This window comes from Pygoscelis adeliae, unplaced genomic scaffold, assembly GCF_000699105.1.
Source record: "Pygoscelis adeliae isolate BGI_AS28 unplaced genomic scaffold, ASM69910v1 Scaffold209, whole genome shotgun sequence".
Taxonomy (NCBI): Eukaryota; Metazoa; Chordata; class Aves; order Sphenisciformes; family Spheniscidae; genus Pygoscelis; species Pygoscelis adeliae.
Window position 1 is genome coordinate 68,563 of NW_008825538.1, and position 16,776 is coordinate 85,338.

At 50.3% G+C, this 16,776-nt stretch overlaps 1 protein-coding gene across 1 annotated transcript in view; it reads right to left on the reverse strand.

The window, feature by feature from the left end:
- Positions 1-16,776, reverse strand: part of PTPRA (protein tyrosine phosphatase, receptor type, A) — a 106,024-nt gene that overhangs the window by 26,531 nt on the left and 62,717 nt on the right. The window contains exons 3-5 of the mRNA XM_009331859.1: positions 3,886-3,964; positions 3,100-3,462; positions 270-287 (exon numbers count right to left, since the gene is read on the reverse strand). Coding sequence (XP_009330134.1) covers positions 270-287; positions 3,100-3,462; positions 3,886-3,964 — 460 coding nt within the window. The remainder of the gene's footprint in view (positions 1-269; positions 288-3,099; positions 3,463-3,885; positions 3,965-16,776) is intronic.

Below are 16,776 nucleotides of genomic sequence, written 5' to 3' on the forward strand. Positions count from 1 at the left end.
GGAACTCGTCTCTAACAGGACATGTACAAATTGGTACAGAATTGTTTATTTCTGAAAAGAAGAGCCCAACACAAATTAAGATATCAGTGTGTCACCAGCTCTCCTGAAGAGCTTGGTAGGCTTTGTAAAAGCAATTTTTTGCAATTGATAGGCTTTGTAAAAGCAATTTTGGAAGCGTGTCATAAGGAGAGCTATCTAATAGCAGAATACTTCTGGAAATGCTTTTACTGAGGGCTTGGCTACAGAGCAATGAAATATAAAATTCTTACCTCTTCTGTCAGAGTTACCTGCAGAAAAAGAAAACAAAAGTCTCTTAGCAACAAAGAAATACACATTTTAATAAGTCAGGAAGGATCAAAGACCAAGACAGTAACAAATTTAGTAACTCTCATCATCTTCTTGTAAATCTTTCCTTTAAAACACCAGCTACAAAGCCAGGATGTTGAAACGAGTTTCAGCCTTCACTTAGTAACAAGGAAAAAGGAACAAAACCCAACTTTTTATCAGCAGAGCAGGGAGCTGAAGCCGAGCTGTAACGTCGATAAACACGACTTACGGCTCTTCATCGACAACACAGACCGTTCAACCCTATAACCAGCAAGTCACTGGTGTAATTCATTAGCACTTAAATATTAAGAGATAACACTCGTGCATAATTTTAAAAGAGTGGCTGAGCCAAGAGTTCAATTAAGAGCAGCTGGGCTCAGGGATGGGGATGACGGGCGTCCAAGGAAACCTCTGCCCGCTGTTTTGGGTGTCTCATCTAGAGGAAACCAGAACAAACCTGGGCTGATGAGAGCACAGCCCAGCTCTCCTGCTGCAACGCTGCTGGCACAGGCACCCCACGCCCGTTTTACGTGTGAAGAGCTGCAGCACGGGGTTGAGGACAATCCTGGTAGGTTTGGAGAAGCAGGAACTGTCTGTACAACATGTAACTCATGCGGTGCCTTCTGCCCCCGTCCCTCTCTTGAGCGCCACTTAATTCTTCCATGACTGATATCCAAATTCCCCATTAAGATTAATGGCAAAGGCAGCCCTAAAACTAATTTTGCTCCTTGACAAATTACTTGAAATAAAAAAAGAATCAAGTTTGGTCATTTGTTCTCGGGACTGACATCAAGTGAGAAGCCACATGTGGCCTTGATGCTGCAACGGCCAACGTGTCATAGCGTACACCGAGGGAGTTCACCAAAAACAGCAACCAAAGTCCTAAAAAAAGTGGCAAAGACACAGAAGCGATAAATTCAGTCCCCCGCTAGCAGACATCTTATTACAAAATCCAGATCTTAGCAGTACAGAAGGCTTTTGCCTCCATCACTCCCACTCGAAGGCTACGTTTATTCTAAACTTGCACCGTGCGTGTATCTAGGGTTACTCTGGACTTCTTCACTCTGCAAAAAAGCCTTGAGGATTTGTGTTTGAAAGGAAGCTGGATGAGTTCAGGGATGGCAGGACACTACAAAAGTTGGGTTGCAAACTTCCTTCAGCCACATCCCTTCCTATGTCGGTAGCAAAGACAACTTCACTGCAGCTTCGTGGGCTGCGGTTTCCAAAGATGCCCAGAGGAAGAGGGCACACACATCTCACTGACGCGAAGAGGGGTTTAGACACCCAACACCCAATATCCCTTGAGGAATTTATTCTTAAGGAATGTATGCTTGACATGTCCCCGCATTAACTCCAGTATTATCTTCTTCTGGTCTTTTCTACCCCACCACCAAGTTACCCATCCTGTTTTTCCACTAAATCCTGCACTGCCAAGGCTTTCACTATAACCTTTAGCAGGCACTGCTACGTAACTGTTGCAACTCAGAGGCACGTAGTATCAAAGCTGGGTCTCAAACGATGCAGCAATGGGCAAACCATGGCTGAAGAATCACAGATCAGCTAAGATTTCTGGTCACCTCAGCCTCTTTTTGCCTGATTTGTGCACTTAACCTACACTGAGCAGCCAAACTCTACGTTCCTAGGGGCCACTTTTATGATGTGCCAAGGGGGAATGACAGCAGCATGGCAATAGAGACAAATCTTGCTCATCCAGACCTTTCAAAGATTGAAGTAGCCCAAGTAATGGGGAAAAAACTGACAACGTAAGCATAGAATCACAGAATAGTTTGGGTTGGAAGGGACTTCAAAGATCATCTAGTCCAACCCCCCTGCCATGGGCAGGGACATCTTCAACTAGATCAGGTTGCTCAAAGCCCCGTCTGACTTGACCTTGAACACTTCCAGGGATGGGGCACCCATCCCATCATCGGATGTGCCAGCAAATGCAAGACTGAGACATCCAGTGCATGGAATACTCTGCTCAATAAGGTCTCACCGCATTGCTCCTGGCGCTCACCACGGTGGAGACCGAGCACCTTCAGATGGTTCATCAAATCATGTGTGGCTTGTGTCTGCAAGCGGTTTAGCAGCCATCAGGTGGAGCAAACAGGTTACCCTACCAGATGGGCCAGCACCGTCCTACGGCACCATCCTTCATCCCCAGCTTGGCTAATTTTGGATAATGAGCCAACTTACCAGCTTTCCCCAGGAGCTGGGTCTCGCCCCTGGTTGGCCACCTCTAGTCTAAGCCTTACATCCTGTGGGACGGGGACTGCCTTGTTGCGTGTGTGCTTGCACAGTGCCAAAAAGCATGGCTTGAGCCCACAGTGGCTACCAAAATACAAATAAATGCAGCAACACTCTGGATAACCGAAGCTCTGCAGCTGAGCAGCAACCCGGAGTGATTTATTGCTGTTGCCTACACAGACCCGTTACGGATCAACTCTTCAGCCAGCACCTGGGAGCTGTGCAGCACTCGCCCTGTTTCACACGCCGGAAACCACAAAAAGCGATTAAATCAATCTGTGACAAAAGTGGAAGGAGATCCTAGGGTTTCTGGTGCCCCAGCATCTTGGCAAGAAGCCCAAGCCTTCGGCAGGACAAATCTCTTCTGATCTGGTCAGTTCGGGGAGTTATATTGTTTCGTATCACCATGGAATTTGCCCCAAAGTGTCTTCTCATTCTCTTTTGTTCAGCAAAACAAAAGAAGAGCAAAGACACAAACCCGGAGGCAGGGTGGCCTGGAGAAGAAAAGGTGAAGGAGATGCCTACCGTTGTGGGCAGCGGAAGAGGTCTCTTGCGTTGTCACCGTCGCACTGAAATTCCTCTCCGTCGTCTCCGCTTCTGTGCTGGGGAGAGCGGTGCGCGGAGCAGATGGCGTCACGCTGGGTAGCAGGGAGGTGGCTGGAGGCACGGGCAGGGTTGTCCCCAGGATGGAGGTGTTGAGGCTGACAGCGGTGGTGCTGGGGGAGATCCTGGTGGCTGTGGTTGTGGGTGGCTTTGACGCCACGGTAGAAACAGTCACTGGAGTGCTAATGTTGAGGCCGTTTGCGCTCGTCGTAGTCCCATCCTGAGGACCTGCTGTAGGAGCTTTGGTGGGACTCCTGGGGGAGGTGGGCACTGTTGTGGGTGGCTCTGCGAGAGGAGAAAGCGCAAGGGAACCTCCATGAGATACCTTTCAGTAACACTGGAGGGTTTAGATGCCGGAGATTCGTGCGACTGTAACTACAGGGATAAAACAGCCAAAAAATCCCAAGTCCAGGACAGGGAATGCTTTGCACAGCACGGTGATGCACACCCTATAAAAGCAGGTAACTTGAATACGTATTACGGTATCGAGGAGGTACAAAGGTTAGAGCCTCTGTAGGCGAGGATCAGTATTTGCTAGAGGTAAAACCTGCAGGTCCCATTTATGAGCACCTGCAGGCCATCACCCTCTTTTTGACACTTAATATTGCAGTTAAGTGGAGGGCAGAAGGGGTAAGTCACCGAGCATGCGAGCACTTACTCCTTTGATGGTTTAGGGACAAAAGAGAGGAGACGACGAGTGTAGTTTACCTGTCGTAATGTTGTTAGCACCTACACTTATCAGGCCACTTCCGAGCAAAAGGAGAAAGAACCACAAATCCATGTTGACCTGGGGAAGAGAGCAAAGAACAGTTATTTAAACCCTCGTGCAACATCATCCCAAAATAATTCGAACTGGGGACGCTGCTACGCATCTTGCGTGTGTAGAGCTGGAAGGGAGGAGTGAACGTGTGGCTGGGGTCCCTGCAGGCATGTGGATGGGAAGGATTTATCAATATGTGCATACGTTCCCAACTGGCGGGCGCATGGAGAGCTCCCAGTCTGGCGGACCAGCAAAGGTGATCAGAGATGAAGCAGGGAACGAGCGAACTGTGGGAGAGCACGAGAGGAACGAGCTATGAAGCTGAGCACCAAAGACAAGCACCCGGTCTTAAAGGAAATTAATAATGTGTTCATATAACGGTCTGCAAATGAGTGTACTCTGAGCAAACTGAAATGCAATACACGTGAAGACCACGGCGAGGAACCTTGATCCAAAATGCCCAGGAACCGGAGGCAGGGAGGAAGGAGAGGTCGGCTCCCCCTGCGGGCAGTGCCCAGCGGAGCCCTGCCGGCTCACTGAAGCCCCTGCCTGTTACTGGGTGCAGGCGGAACACCCGCACAAGGCCAGGCTTGGCTCCATTCAAACCCCATCAGATTCCCTGCACGTGCGGACGAAACAAATACCCGTAAATAATAATCCAACATCATCTGCAAGCGCAGGCTGCACATTCGTTGTACTGTACATTTCTTCCCAGGAAACGTCCTGCAAAATTACAGGACGATGACATCAGTAGAGTTGTTTCCCCCAGGCTTTCTCCCCCAGCCCTTTTAAATACAAGGTTTTTATGGTGGTTTCTTTCCTCTGTGGACTTCAAAAAGCTCCTGAGAAATGGGTATCGTTATCTCCTCCCAAACAGATATGGGTCCAGAGGCTGAGGCAAACGACAGCGCGATGCGAGATGTCATCGTCCTGGCCAGAAGAGAGCCCAAAGCTGCCAAGCCCCAGAACCCGGGGCCTCCCAAGGACGGGTCAGCATCTCGCATCTGCTAGAGCCCAGAGAGGGCTCAGAGGCGGCTATCGACCGGCAGCTGCTGTACGACTCTCTCCTCTCCTTCAGGCTTTTGTCACGTGTCCCGTTGCATCTTCAGCATCTCCTGGGAGAAGGCTGCAAGATCTCGCCGCCAAGTCAACTCGTCACGCTGCCAAGAACGAGTTTTATTCCCGATATACGGTCTAAGCCTCCCCTTCTTAAATACATCTTGTGTTGTTTGTTCTCATTGTATTTATTTAATCTAGACCCATCCCAAACTCCGGGCAAAAGGACAACACTGAAGTCATCAACGTGCTGGAAACGATATCAGAAATACAAGATCCTCCCCACCCCACCCAGGAGTATCCTCCCACCAGCACCACCCACTTACATGTCCATCAAAAAAAAAGAAAACCTGGCAAAAATCGAACTTACTCGGTGACCAAAAGGTCAGACAAACCCTGAACCAGAAGGAAACCAAGCTCCAGAGATAAGAGCTTTCCTTCAGCTCTCTCCACGGCCAGTCCTGGGGCAGGGCTTTCTCCAAGGGGTCCCACTGGTGCGAGCAGCCAACTTCCCAGAGGGTTTCATCACTGGTTAAAATATGTCTGGATGAATTTGAACAGATTCAGTCCTCCTGACACTTGGTGAGAGCAGGGCTGGTCCTGCAATGCCTCCCGTGAGGCTCTGCTCCAGGGTGGGATGTCCAGAAAACCCGCAACCGGTAGGGTTTTGATGACATGCTCCACTCTTGGTGCTTAACGCACCCCATGCAACTCGTTCAACCGCCTGCCAGAGTCTGAGATGCGCTTGGTCTAAACTGTTTTGGCTTTGGAGAGAAAACCCGACGTTTATAAGGAACAAATTTTTGATGCTAAGGGTGGTGAAGCACTGGCCCAGGTTGCCCAGAGAGGTGGTGGATGCCCCATCCCTGGAAACTTTCCAGGTCAGGTTGGACGGGGCTCTGAGCAACCTGATCTAGTTGAAGCTGTCCCTGCCCACGGCAGGGGGGTTGGACTAGATGGCCTTGAGAGGTCCCTTCCAACCCAAACTATTCTGTGATTCTAAATCGCTGTGGCAGGGTGAGGGGGTCTGGGACCACCGGGATGCCCCAACCCTGTCCCAGTGACCCACGCGAGCCTGGTGATGAAGGGGGTCTCTCCTTGGCACCCACCACACATCTCGCAGGAGGTCTGCACCGGGTCAGGGGCTGTGGAGGGGAGTCTGGAGGAACAGAGCAGACGATGATTCTATGATTCTGCGATTCTATGTTTTTAGGGTTGACGGCAAGCCAGCACAGCTGGAGCTTGGGGAAAAGCACAGCGGCAAGTGCACCAGGATGTTGGCTTTTGCTCCAAGGCCACTCAACAAGCAATTGCACTCTGGAGCTGAGATGGTCCTAAGCCAAAGAGGTTTTCCACCCCCCCAGTGTAGGAAAGGGAGCTCGTGTCCTCCCCGTGCTTAATTGCAACCGGGAAGCACATGAAGCTGCGCCGCCAGCAAGAATGAAAGCAACTCGCTGCAGGAAACAGATCCTTCGAGCATCCCACTGTGGAAACCCACAGAAATAGGACGCTCCTCGCGATCGGACCCACGTGCAAAGGCAGAAGGACCCTAAGTCCATGCTGAATCTCCAAACGGACGTAACGGCGGCACTGAGATGCTCCTGAAACCTCGCAGGGGCTGATGAAGGCGCCAAGGTCTCGCCATTGCAACCGCTTCCCTCGCCAGGAACCCATCGCTACCGCAACAAGAAAACAGTAACAAGGAAAAGGGAAAGACCTGGCTCTTCTGCAAACACTGCTAGGAAAAAAAGTGGCTGTTCGCTGTGTTTTGATTAATATTTGTATAGAAACGCTATTCTCGTAGGTGGATGTGGCTCCTTTCCTCTTGCCCTCACCCCATTTCTCAAAACAAGAGTTCCTGTTCATTTGGGACCTTGTTCGTTTGGGATCCCGTTCATTTGGGATCCCGTTCATTTGGGATTCCCGTTCATTTGGGGTCCCGTTCATTTGGGATTCCTGTTCATTTGGGACCTTGTTCGTTTGGCATCCCATTCATTTGGCATCCCATTCATTTGGGATCCCGTTCATTTGGGATCCCCACAGCTATGCCAGCACTAGTTCCGCAGCAGCAGTTTGCCCCAAGAGCAGACAAACCAGTCGCTAACGGGGACGCCCGCCTTTCAAACCCCCTTGCTATTACGTTTAAAAGGTTCATTGATCCTTGAGTGGGTCGCATTAGGAGGAGAGGGTTGGCAAGGGGAGAGACTACCCAATTTCCCCAAGGCTTGCCCCGTTTTCGTGAAGAGAGCTGGATGCAGGCGGTCCGGACGGGTCCTGAATTTTTATGGCTTTATTACTGTGAACGTCAAAAGAAACAGGACGCCGGGCAGCCCCGAGAGCATCATGGCTTGCTGGGTAGATCATTACACAAAAATCCCGGGAGCTGCTCCCGTGACCGGCAATCAGCTGCCAGCGCCGCTTTATCACCTTAAAACCGGATCCAGAGCAGAGAGCAAACGAAAGAGCCCTGCGCAAGGGGAGGGCTGTGCCAGCCCAGCTCCCAGCTCCTGCTATTAAATACTCCCTATTCCCAAATGCAGTATAAATAAATGCCAGCGGTACGCCGTTACCCGCTTCTTAACATAAAAGGCCTCGAGAGTCCTACCCCAAAGCCGGAGAAACCCGAGTCTCCCTTCCCCCTCGGTTCCCTCCCTGCTGGTTTCGGAAACGGAGAGGAAATACTTGTAATGTTATCAACATAAACACAGCTCTTGGCCGGCTGCAACATCCTGCGAGCTCTGCAGAAAAACACCCTGACGTCACGGCGCCGGCTCTGCCGAGGAGAAAGGAGCCGGCTTCGGCACCGCGGCCCCGGTGGGTTGGGATGCTCAGCATTGCGTCTTCGTTTTCAACCTTCCCTTTCAAAAATCAGGGTTAGAAACCTGAGTAATTGCCACCGGTGTTTCCAGCAATATTATATATATATGTATCTATTTTTATATCTGTTTTTATATCTATATATATAGCGTATATGCACCGTGCTCTCCCGTACCCGGCTGGGGATCTTCCTATAGGAAAGGCTGGGTTTTAGGCTGCAGGACGTATGTGTTAAAATAAGCGGATCTTGTCAAGATGATTGATGCTGGAGGGGGGGGAAAAAGGCAATAACCTCTTTATAAAGTAATAAGCGGCTTAAAAATGGCCCTTGTGTGTGTGCTGCTGCTATAGCGGGGTTTGGCTGCATCTCCCCGTGCTTCCAGAAAGCAAAGAATTAGTATTTAGTGCTGCAGAAAGTGCTCAGATCCTACCCGGATACAGCCGTCCACAATCAAAGGCAGGATTAACCCCCACCTCTGACATATTCCTAATTCCTGGAAAATGAGGCAATCTTTTTCTGTGTGTGAGGAGGAGACACAACTCGAATTCTGCCCGGCTTTCCGGGACCCCAGAAACCACTGCTGCTATCAGTAGGATGCTAAAATGTAGTGGCTCAACTGAGACCACCCGACTGCCTTGTGCTGGCCCCAACCGCAGTGAAAAATAAAAAATTGTTCAGTTTTCTTCTTTTTTTTTTTGGCAGGGAAGAGGGCAAAACTAGGAGCAAGGTTAGCGTTTGCACCGGTTAGCTCTTTGAAGCAGCTCACAGTCAGATGAGAGCAAGCGTGAGCATAAGGGAAGGGGAAAAAGGTCTTTTTTTTTTTTCTTTTCGGTGGCAGCAAGCCATCAGCATGGCTCAGCTGCCCTGGAAAACAAACCTGCTGTTCCCTCTCCCCCTCCCTGCTCCTTTTAAATCCCGTTTGTGGTTTTCCAGCCTTTCGCTGGAGCTGTGATCCGCAGCAGAGGAGAGCTGCCCACGGGCTCGTCCGATGGCAGAAAGATCTCACCACCACCGGGCTCCCCTTCTCCGTGACCCCAAACCTCTCGCGTTGGATGAGATGCAAAGGATGTAAAAATAACGATCAGGATGAGCCCTGCTGCTGGGAGCTCCGCACCGAAAAGCAAAGCCCGGTCTCCTGTGGGAAATCACCCGGGGGCCAAGCACCTTGCAGGGGGGCTCCTTGAGCCGTGCATTGATTTCTTCCCTTCTTTGACATCACGCAAGGAGCTGCTTTGGCTGCGAACCACGCTGGGACGGCTAATGGGGTGTAGGTCATCTCCTGCACCAGAGCTGTGGCTAGCTGGCCATCGCAGGGAGAGGAACTGTTGAGTTTAGGGAGGGAAAAGGGTTTTGTTGCACTAAGATACAGTGACTAATTCCTCGCATGTGTTTCTGAAGCTGAAACGAGGCCTTTGATGTGTCACTGAACATTATTCCCCCACCCCACCCTCTGCTTTTCCACTCTTTAACAGAAAAGATGAATCACAGCAACCATTCACCCTTTCTGAAAATCCACTTCATTTTCTTTCTTTTTTTTTTTGCTTTTAAATAAACAGGCGGCTTCCACACGAGTGACAGCCGCTGTAACGAACGGCACACGAGGAGGAGGACAAGCCTGCGGCAAGGGCTTGGGGGTTTGCTTTCTTCACCTGCCCAGCCTTCAACAAATCACCGCTTTCCCGCACCTCGATATTTACTCACGGCACGGTTTGGGTTGGAAGGGACCTTCAAAGATCATCTCGTCCAACCCCCCTGCCGTGGGCAGGGACATCTTTCACTAGATCAGGTGGCTCAGAGCGCCTTGAACACTTCCAGGGATGGGGCATCCACCACCTCTCTGGGCAACCTGTGCCAGTGCTTCACCACCCTCATCATAAAACATTTCTTCCTTACATCCAACCTCAACCTACCCTCCTGCAGTCTAAAACCGTTCCCCCTTGTCCTGTCGCAACAGGCCCTGCTAAAAAGTCGGTCTCCATCTTTTTTATAAGCCCCCTTTAAGTACTGACAGGCTGCAAGAAGGTCTCCCCGGAGCCTTCTCTTCTCCAGGCTGAACAACCCCAACTCTCTCAGCCTTTCTCCATAGCAGAGCTGTTCCATCCCCCTGATCATTTTTGTGGCCCTCAGTCCAACAGGCGAACACACAGTCCTCTTTCAAAGGGCAACATCATCATATGTGCATGGAGGGAACCTGACCCTGCTCCCACCCGGCTTTCTGGGCGTCCAGAAATAGCTACCACTGTTCGGATGATGTCAAAAACTGATGGCCTGAACCAGGATCAGTCTTCCTCATGGAGGCCATCTTTAGTGAGATGTTCCCATGCCGATCATACAGGCTCTCAAAGCAGGCACTGGCAGCAGCAACATGTGTGAAACCATTGTGGCTGGATGTAGAGAGGATCAGGTGTTCACCAGCCAGACCTTGGAAGGAGGTTCCCCAAGCTCCCTTCCTACCTCTGCTGCCAAAAACTGGAAATCCCTGTGCTTCAGCCTGACCTACCATAAAAAGGCTCCCAAATTGGCTTTTTTACTCCCTAAGTGAATGACGCAGGTTTAATTAATTCAGAAATATTTGCAAGGACCTTTGAGAGCACAGTTAAGAATAACTTACTGGGTTAAGTAAGGAGTTGAAGTTCACCAAACTGGGAGAAGTTGTGAGATGCCAGAGGATCGTGCTGCCATCCAGAGGGACCTCGACAAGCTGGAGAAATGGGCCAACAGGGACCTCGTGAAGTTCAACGAGGAGAAGTGCAAAGTCCTGCCCCTGGGGAGGAACAACCCCCGGCAGCAGTATGGGCTGGGGGCCACCCGGCTGGAAAGCGGCTTGGCAGGAAAGGACCTGGGGGTCCTGGTGGACACCAGGTTGACCTTGAGCCAGCAACGTGCCCTTGCAGCAAAGAGGGCCCGTGGTGTCCTGGGCTGCGTTAGGCAGAGCATTGCCAGCAGGTCGAGGGAGGTGATCCTTCCCCTCCACTCAGCACTGGTGAGGCCACGCCTGGAGCGCTGTGTCCAGCGCTGGGCTCCCCAGTACAGGAGAGACATGGACATACTGGAGAGAGCCCAGCGAAGGGTCACCAAGATGATTCAGGGACTGGAGCATCTCTGCTGTGAGGAAAGGCTGAGAGAGCCGAGTTCAGCCTGGAGAAGAGGAGGCTGCGGGGGGTCTCACCAATGTCTACAAGTACCTGAGGGGAGGGAGCAAAGAGGACGGAGCCAGGCTCCTTCCAGCGGTGCCCAGTGACAGGACAAGGGGCAACGGGCACAAACGGAGACACAGGAGGGTCCCCCTGAACATCAGGAAACACTTTTTGAGTGCGAGGGTGACCGAGCATTTTTGACTGTGAGGGTGACCGAGCACTGGCACAGGTTGCCCAGGGAGGTTGTGGGGTCTCCATCCTTGGAGATCTTCAAAAGCCAGATGGTCCTGGGCAACCAGCTCTGGGTGGCCCTGCTGGAGCAGGGGGTTGGACCAAATGACCTCCAGAGGTCCCTTCCCACCTCAACCCCTCTGTGATTCTGTAACTTGCTGTCCTGCAAACTTTTCAGAAGGCAAACCTGTCAGGATTTAAGCTCATACTGGGGTAAGATTACATCCAGCACTGAGGAGATCCCTACACTGTGCTGAATATACGCTGGGGTCCCACCAGCGTCTCTCCAGCTCTACGCCGTCATTCAGTGAACAAGCACCAGTTACGGCACACCGTGACAGCCCTCCGCCATGTATGAGACAACCCTCACCTCCTAGGAGCCACTAACAAAGAGCCATGAAGCTCCCCAGAGGAAATGAACCCAAGATAGACTCCTCCAAAGGAGCTGGGAGCATCTCAAGGCTCCTAAGTGAGCCTTCTAGAAGAGTCCCAAGACTAAGGAGTTATCATCTCAGTTAGAAGATAGGAAAATTAAACTGATGAGGTTTTAAGCAAAATACCACCAGACAAAAACACCAATGAATGTGGGCGCTTAAATAATCCGGACATGAAATAGTTCAGGCTCCTAAAGAGATGCAGAAATGTTGACTGTGGATATCTGTCCTCTGCAGCTGCGCCATGCCAGTTCTTAGTTTTCTGTATTGCCTTGCTTTTAGGAAAGAAATCTCCCTCTGTATGTTTAAAAACAGGCAAATACTAACATAAAGCCTAGAGACTCGATGGTCTCGTGCTAAAAATACAGAAGTAAAAGCCAGGAGATGTAGGCTCCATCCCCGATTATACCAGGGGCAGATCGGTGGCATGTCTAAGACCAAGGCGCTTGACTATCTCCAGTCCTTGCCCATCAAGCTGCATGGATGGGCACTCCAGGACGCACCGCCGGCACAGCGAACAGAGTCACCGTCTGGAAAGCTGTCTGAGTGCCTCGGAGGGGAACAGCTACAAATACGTCCAATTATTTTCCTAATATAATTTTCCTAATAACCCTCATAATTAGGACGGGTCTAATTTGCCCTCAGCCACTCTCTTCTGCCTGCACCGCGGCTGTCTGATTGCGGGAGCACGTGCCGGTCGCTCTTGCACCTCTCACCATGCGCAGAATAAACCGGGATGGGTCAGGGAATAAATTGTGGAGGGAGACAGAAGGGGATGAAGAGCTTCTTGGACCTGTAGCAATGGAGAACGACCAGCTGGAGAGGGTTTCCTAAAGGACACGGCATCAAGGAGCATCAAGGCGGGACAGGTAAAAGCCGAGAGAAGGTGAAGTCCTAAGAAAAAGGAGAGCGGTGAGCTAAGCCCAAGGGAACTGTCAGCTCGGGGATGAAGAAGAGGAATGACTGACTCTGAGCCTCGACCAGGAGGAAGGTGCTGGGCACAGAGGGTTTCTCTGCAGGCCAGGCTGGTGAGGGTCACTGGGGTGGCAGGAGCTGCGTTGCAAAGGGGAGAGGGAGGTGAGACCTCCTTCTGGGGTAATTAAACTGGATCTGCTGAAGCAACACCCCCAGAGCTTGTAAAAACCCCTGGCTAGCATGAGACCGAAAAAAGATGGTCTCCCGGTGTGCTTTGCCCCGCGGGATGGGCATCACAGCTGCAGCGTGGTGCTGGGAAGCAGAGAGTGACTGCCCAAAAGGCTCGAGTGAAGCCGGCTCATCCCATTATTCAAAATAATGAATTAATAAATAAATTAAAAAAACAAAGTCAAGTCATACAGGAATATATTTCTTTAAATATTCCATTTTAGGGTGTCCCCTCCTTTGTCCCAGCCATCATTTGTAACATGTACAAAGAAAACATGAGTGCAGTTAGTATACCAGATAGGTAAAGGACCGGTTGCTTTTGATTGAGGAGTCAGGATGAAGCATGGCCATTATTTAGCCTAACAACATCCCCACCTAGCAAGATGCCTTTCGGAGAGTGAGCGAACGGTACGTGGGGAGGAGAAACAAGGTTTAAAAAAAAACCCCACACATAAAAAACCATAAAGGCCAGCTTTTGGGCTCAGCCCCTTCTGCAGGACCAGCTCCAAGCCGAGACCAAGCCAGGAGCCAGAGCGTTTGGGCGGCCAGCAGTCAGAGCATCCTACTTAAAACAAAGGTGTCGGAGGGGATCATTCGCATGACAGCCTTAAAATCTCATTACAGAGGCTAAGCTCCAATTAAAACGCATGCGTTCGGTCATGCAGCTTAATCGCTGGTTGTGCTTACCCTGAAATCCGCCCGGGACACCTGTAGGGTGCGGGGAGCAGCCAGCCCGTCCCACGGAGCAGCGCCTGGGCTAAGAAAGTGCCGTGGATCCGTAAAATCACCAATTTACCTGCGGTAATTCTGCACCGCTGCTCAGTTCAGCCCTGTTGCCACAGTAACACTTCTGGTGTAGCCGAGATCACTGATTATGAAACTAGAAAAAAAATCAGAGGCTGCTAATTAGGATATACTCCAGTTCTCCAAAAGCTCCATATTAATGACATTACGATTGCAAGCGCAGGGAAAATAAAGACGCCAGAAAGCATCGCCTCGGTCAGCATCGGCGACCACCGCCAGCCGCTTGTTGGGTCTTTTTCTATAAGGGTCTTGAAATTCAGCTTGCAAATTCCCTGTAAATTTGGCTTGTTTTCCTTCTCTTTAAACAAATGTGCAAGACTCGGTGGAACATTCTTTACTCTTTACATATATTTGCATGTATTAGAATGGGAAAAAAAGGGTCGAGGCTGATGTACAAACGACGATAGCCGGAGCGGGGCCAGGAAGGCATCCCCCGCATCTCGCATTAACTGTGTTTGTTTCTGTCGCAGTTTGACAGAGAAAGAAACCAAAATCACAATTTTACCAGTGGCTGCAAGGGTCTATAAATGAGGTTTGCAAACGAGGGGAACCGGAGTTGCAAACGTTTTCCTCTCTGACTCTGTTATTCGAGTGCCAAAAGCATTTTGAGGCACGTCTTCTGCCGAAGGCTTCAAGCTGAAAAGTCTGACTGGGAGCAGTTGTGCTGCCAGACACAAACGTTTTTCAACACAACCTACAAATAAGATACCGGCGCGTATTTCCAGGCGAAAGGAAAATGGCCTGACAGGTATTTCTGGAGCCGCAAACCCAGAGCGATGCTGCTTTAAAAAGTCAGCTCAGCAAAACGCCTTCATTTTTCCATTCTCACTGGATGACGAATCTACTGAGAGGATGAAACGGTGATAAATAAGCGGGGCCACGGACCAAAACTGAGTTAATAGCTTATTATATTCATTACTGCAATGGCAGACTCTGCACTTCTCCATCATCCAGGGCCACCGCGTGATGCACAGCCCGGCTGCTTGACTTCAGCCAGCTCCACTGAGGAGGACCAGGAGCCACCACCTCCGAAGGGGATGCAGAGGCTGAAAAACAAATTGCTGGTGAAAGCCGTGCCCTGAGCTCAGGCACGGCCTCAGGTTTGTCCTGGGGAAGGGCAGGAGTCGAGCGGTGCCAGCATCTTCCAGTCCAAGACCACCGGGCTGCGATGCCCTGACCCAGACCCGCAGCGGAGGCCCTCCACTTTACATCCCTCCGTGTCAGCACACGGGATTTCGGAAGCCTTAGCTATAACTTTTGGTCCAAGAAAGAGAGAGAGAAGAGCTCTCCGGCTGCAAGCAGCAAGGAAGCTTTACGCAAGTAAAACGTAAACGTCCAAAGTGGGAAACACAGAATAATCAGTTGGGGGTGACCTACCGACTTCAGGTACCACCTGGCTGACAGCAAGGATGCTGTTTTTACAAGTATCTTTTGCCCAGCCAAAGGCCATCACGAAAACAAGCCGGAGCCTATTTGTAAGGCAACGCAGACGGCTGCTGAAGCTCTTGTCCAGGTTGCAGGTGAAATTTGGATCAAAATGCAACACTGCGAGCTCTGACGCAGTTGCTGGAGGTATTAAAAGCTGGAGCAATTGTAGATCGTATGTGACCCACCAGAAAATAAGAAGAGAAACAATCACTCTTTGGCCACCCCAAATTATAGAAAGTCCCTACTTCTTAAATTAGGAGAAATAACTGGAGGAAAAAAACACTATATATGTAAAAAGCCTCTGAAGGCTGCAGGGCTGTGCTCTCCCTGTGGCACAGGCAATGGGGACTTCACATCCACAGTAAGAGCTGAGGCCCCCCGCCAGCAAAGGACAGCCCAAAAGCATCGAGGGGCTTTCGAGAAGGCAATGCTACCCCAACCGCCGGACGGAGCTCCTAGCAATTACCCCCCCCCAGCCTCCTTACACCACATCAGCTCCTGGTTCGAGCAGCGCAGGGGATTAACGCTGGCAATTAAGCTGATGACTCGGGTAAGGACTCTTCCCCAGGCTGCCCCAGGACCGGTGCTGCAGCGCTGTCGATAATCCTTTCCCTATGAAGGGTGAAAAGCAAAGTGCTTGGAGAAGAATTGGGGAATCGCCTTTTCCCCGCCTTGAGGCAGGAAAATAAGTGGGATTCAGTTTTTTCTTTAGCAGCATCACCTAAAGTCTCAAAGGTGCAGTCCCCCTCCTCGCGACCGATTGCATGAACCGGTCTCTTCTCCCATTCACCAGTAATAGCGGGGATATGTTAGGTGTCGTGTTAATTACCCATAAATGTGATTTATTAGCTGGAAACAATGCACAGGGCCGATCTCGCATGCTAAGACATTCACCGACCACAACGTAAGATCAACTGGCCAAGCACGAGGGCATCCCAGTCCCGAGCAGACGGGGATTGCCACGTTACAAATAACAAATTCATAAAACCAGTGGGATTCGGCTGCCATCGATGACTTTTTAGTTGGAGGCATTATTCCTAACCTTTTAATAGGCTTATTTACAGGAATTAGTCCTTTAATGCTGTGTGCTCATGTATATAGTACCTTATAAGCCGGGCCAATGCGACCACAGAGAGAACATCTGCTTTTGTGAGCAATTAGGGAAATTATTGCCAATTACAGGGACTGCAGGTAAAAGCAGCTGGGGAGAGAGGCTGGCTAAGAGGAGGGATGCGAAGCTTTTCAAGATGCTGCCGTGAGTATCACCGGGAACATAAATATCCCAGCAGAAAGGAGCCTGCACCCAGAGAGCAGCTGAAATATCCTCAGCAAGGAAAGGATTACGGGGCCAGCAGAGCTTTGGGGCGATCCCCGTTGTCATTCACGCTGTCGGCATTTCGAGCAGATCAGTCTCCCAAATATTTCTTCTCATCAGCCCACTCTCCCGAAAAAGGACCAAACTCTGCCTCTGGTGGCTCTATTTCCACCTTCCATCTTTTTTTTTCCGTCTATTTTTTCCATCCACCTTTTTTTCCATCTAATTTCCTTTCCATCTTCCATGCCCAAGAGGGGTGTCCTTGTTCAAGACGAAGCGATGCTGTAGGCACAGGTCTTAGAGCCACACCAACAAGCCAAGCATCTTCTATCATTGCTACTGCTATAAACCTATTTTTTATATATATTTTTTTTTATATATATATAGCTTTAAACCTATAATAAACCTAATACCATAAAGCTATTATATGTTATATATATATTGCTATAAACCTATCATAAACCTAATATCAT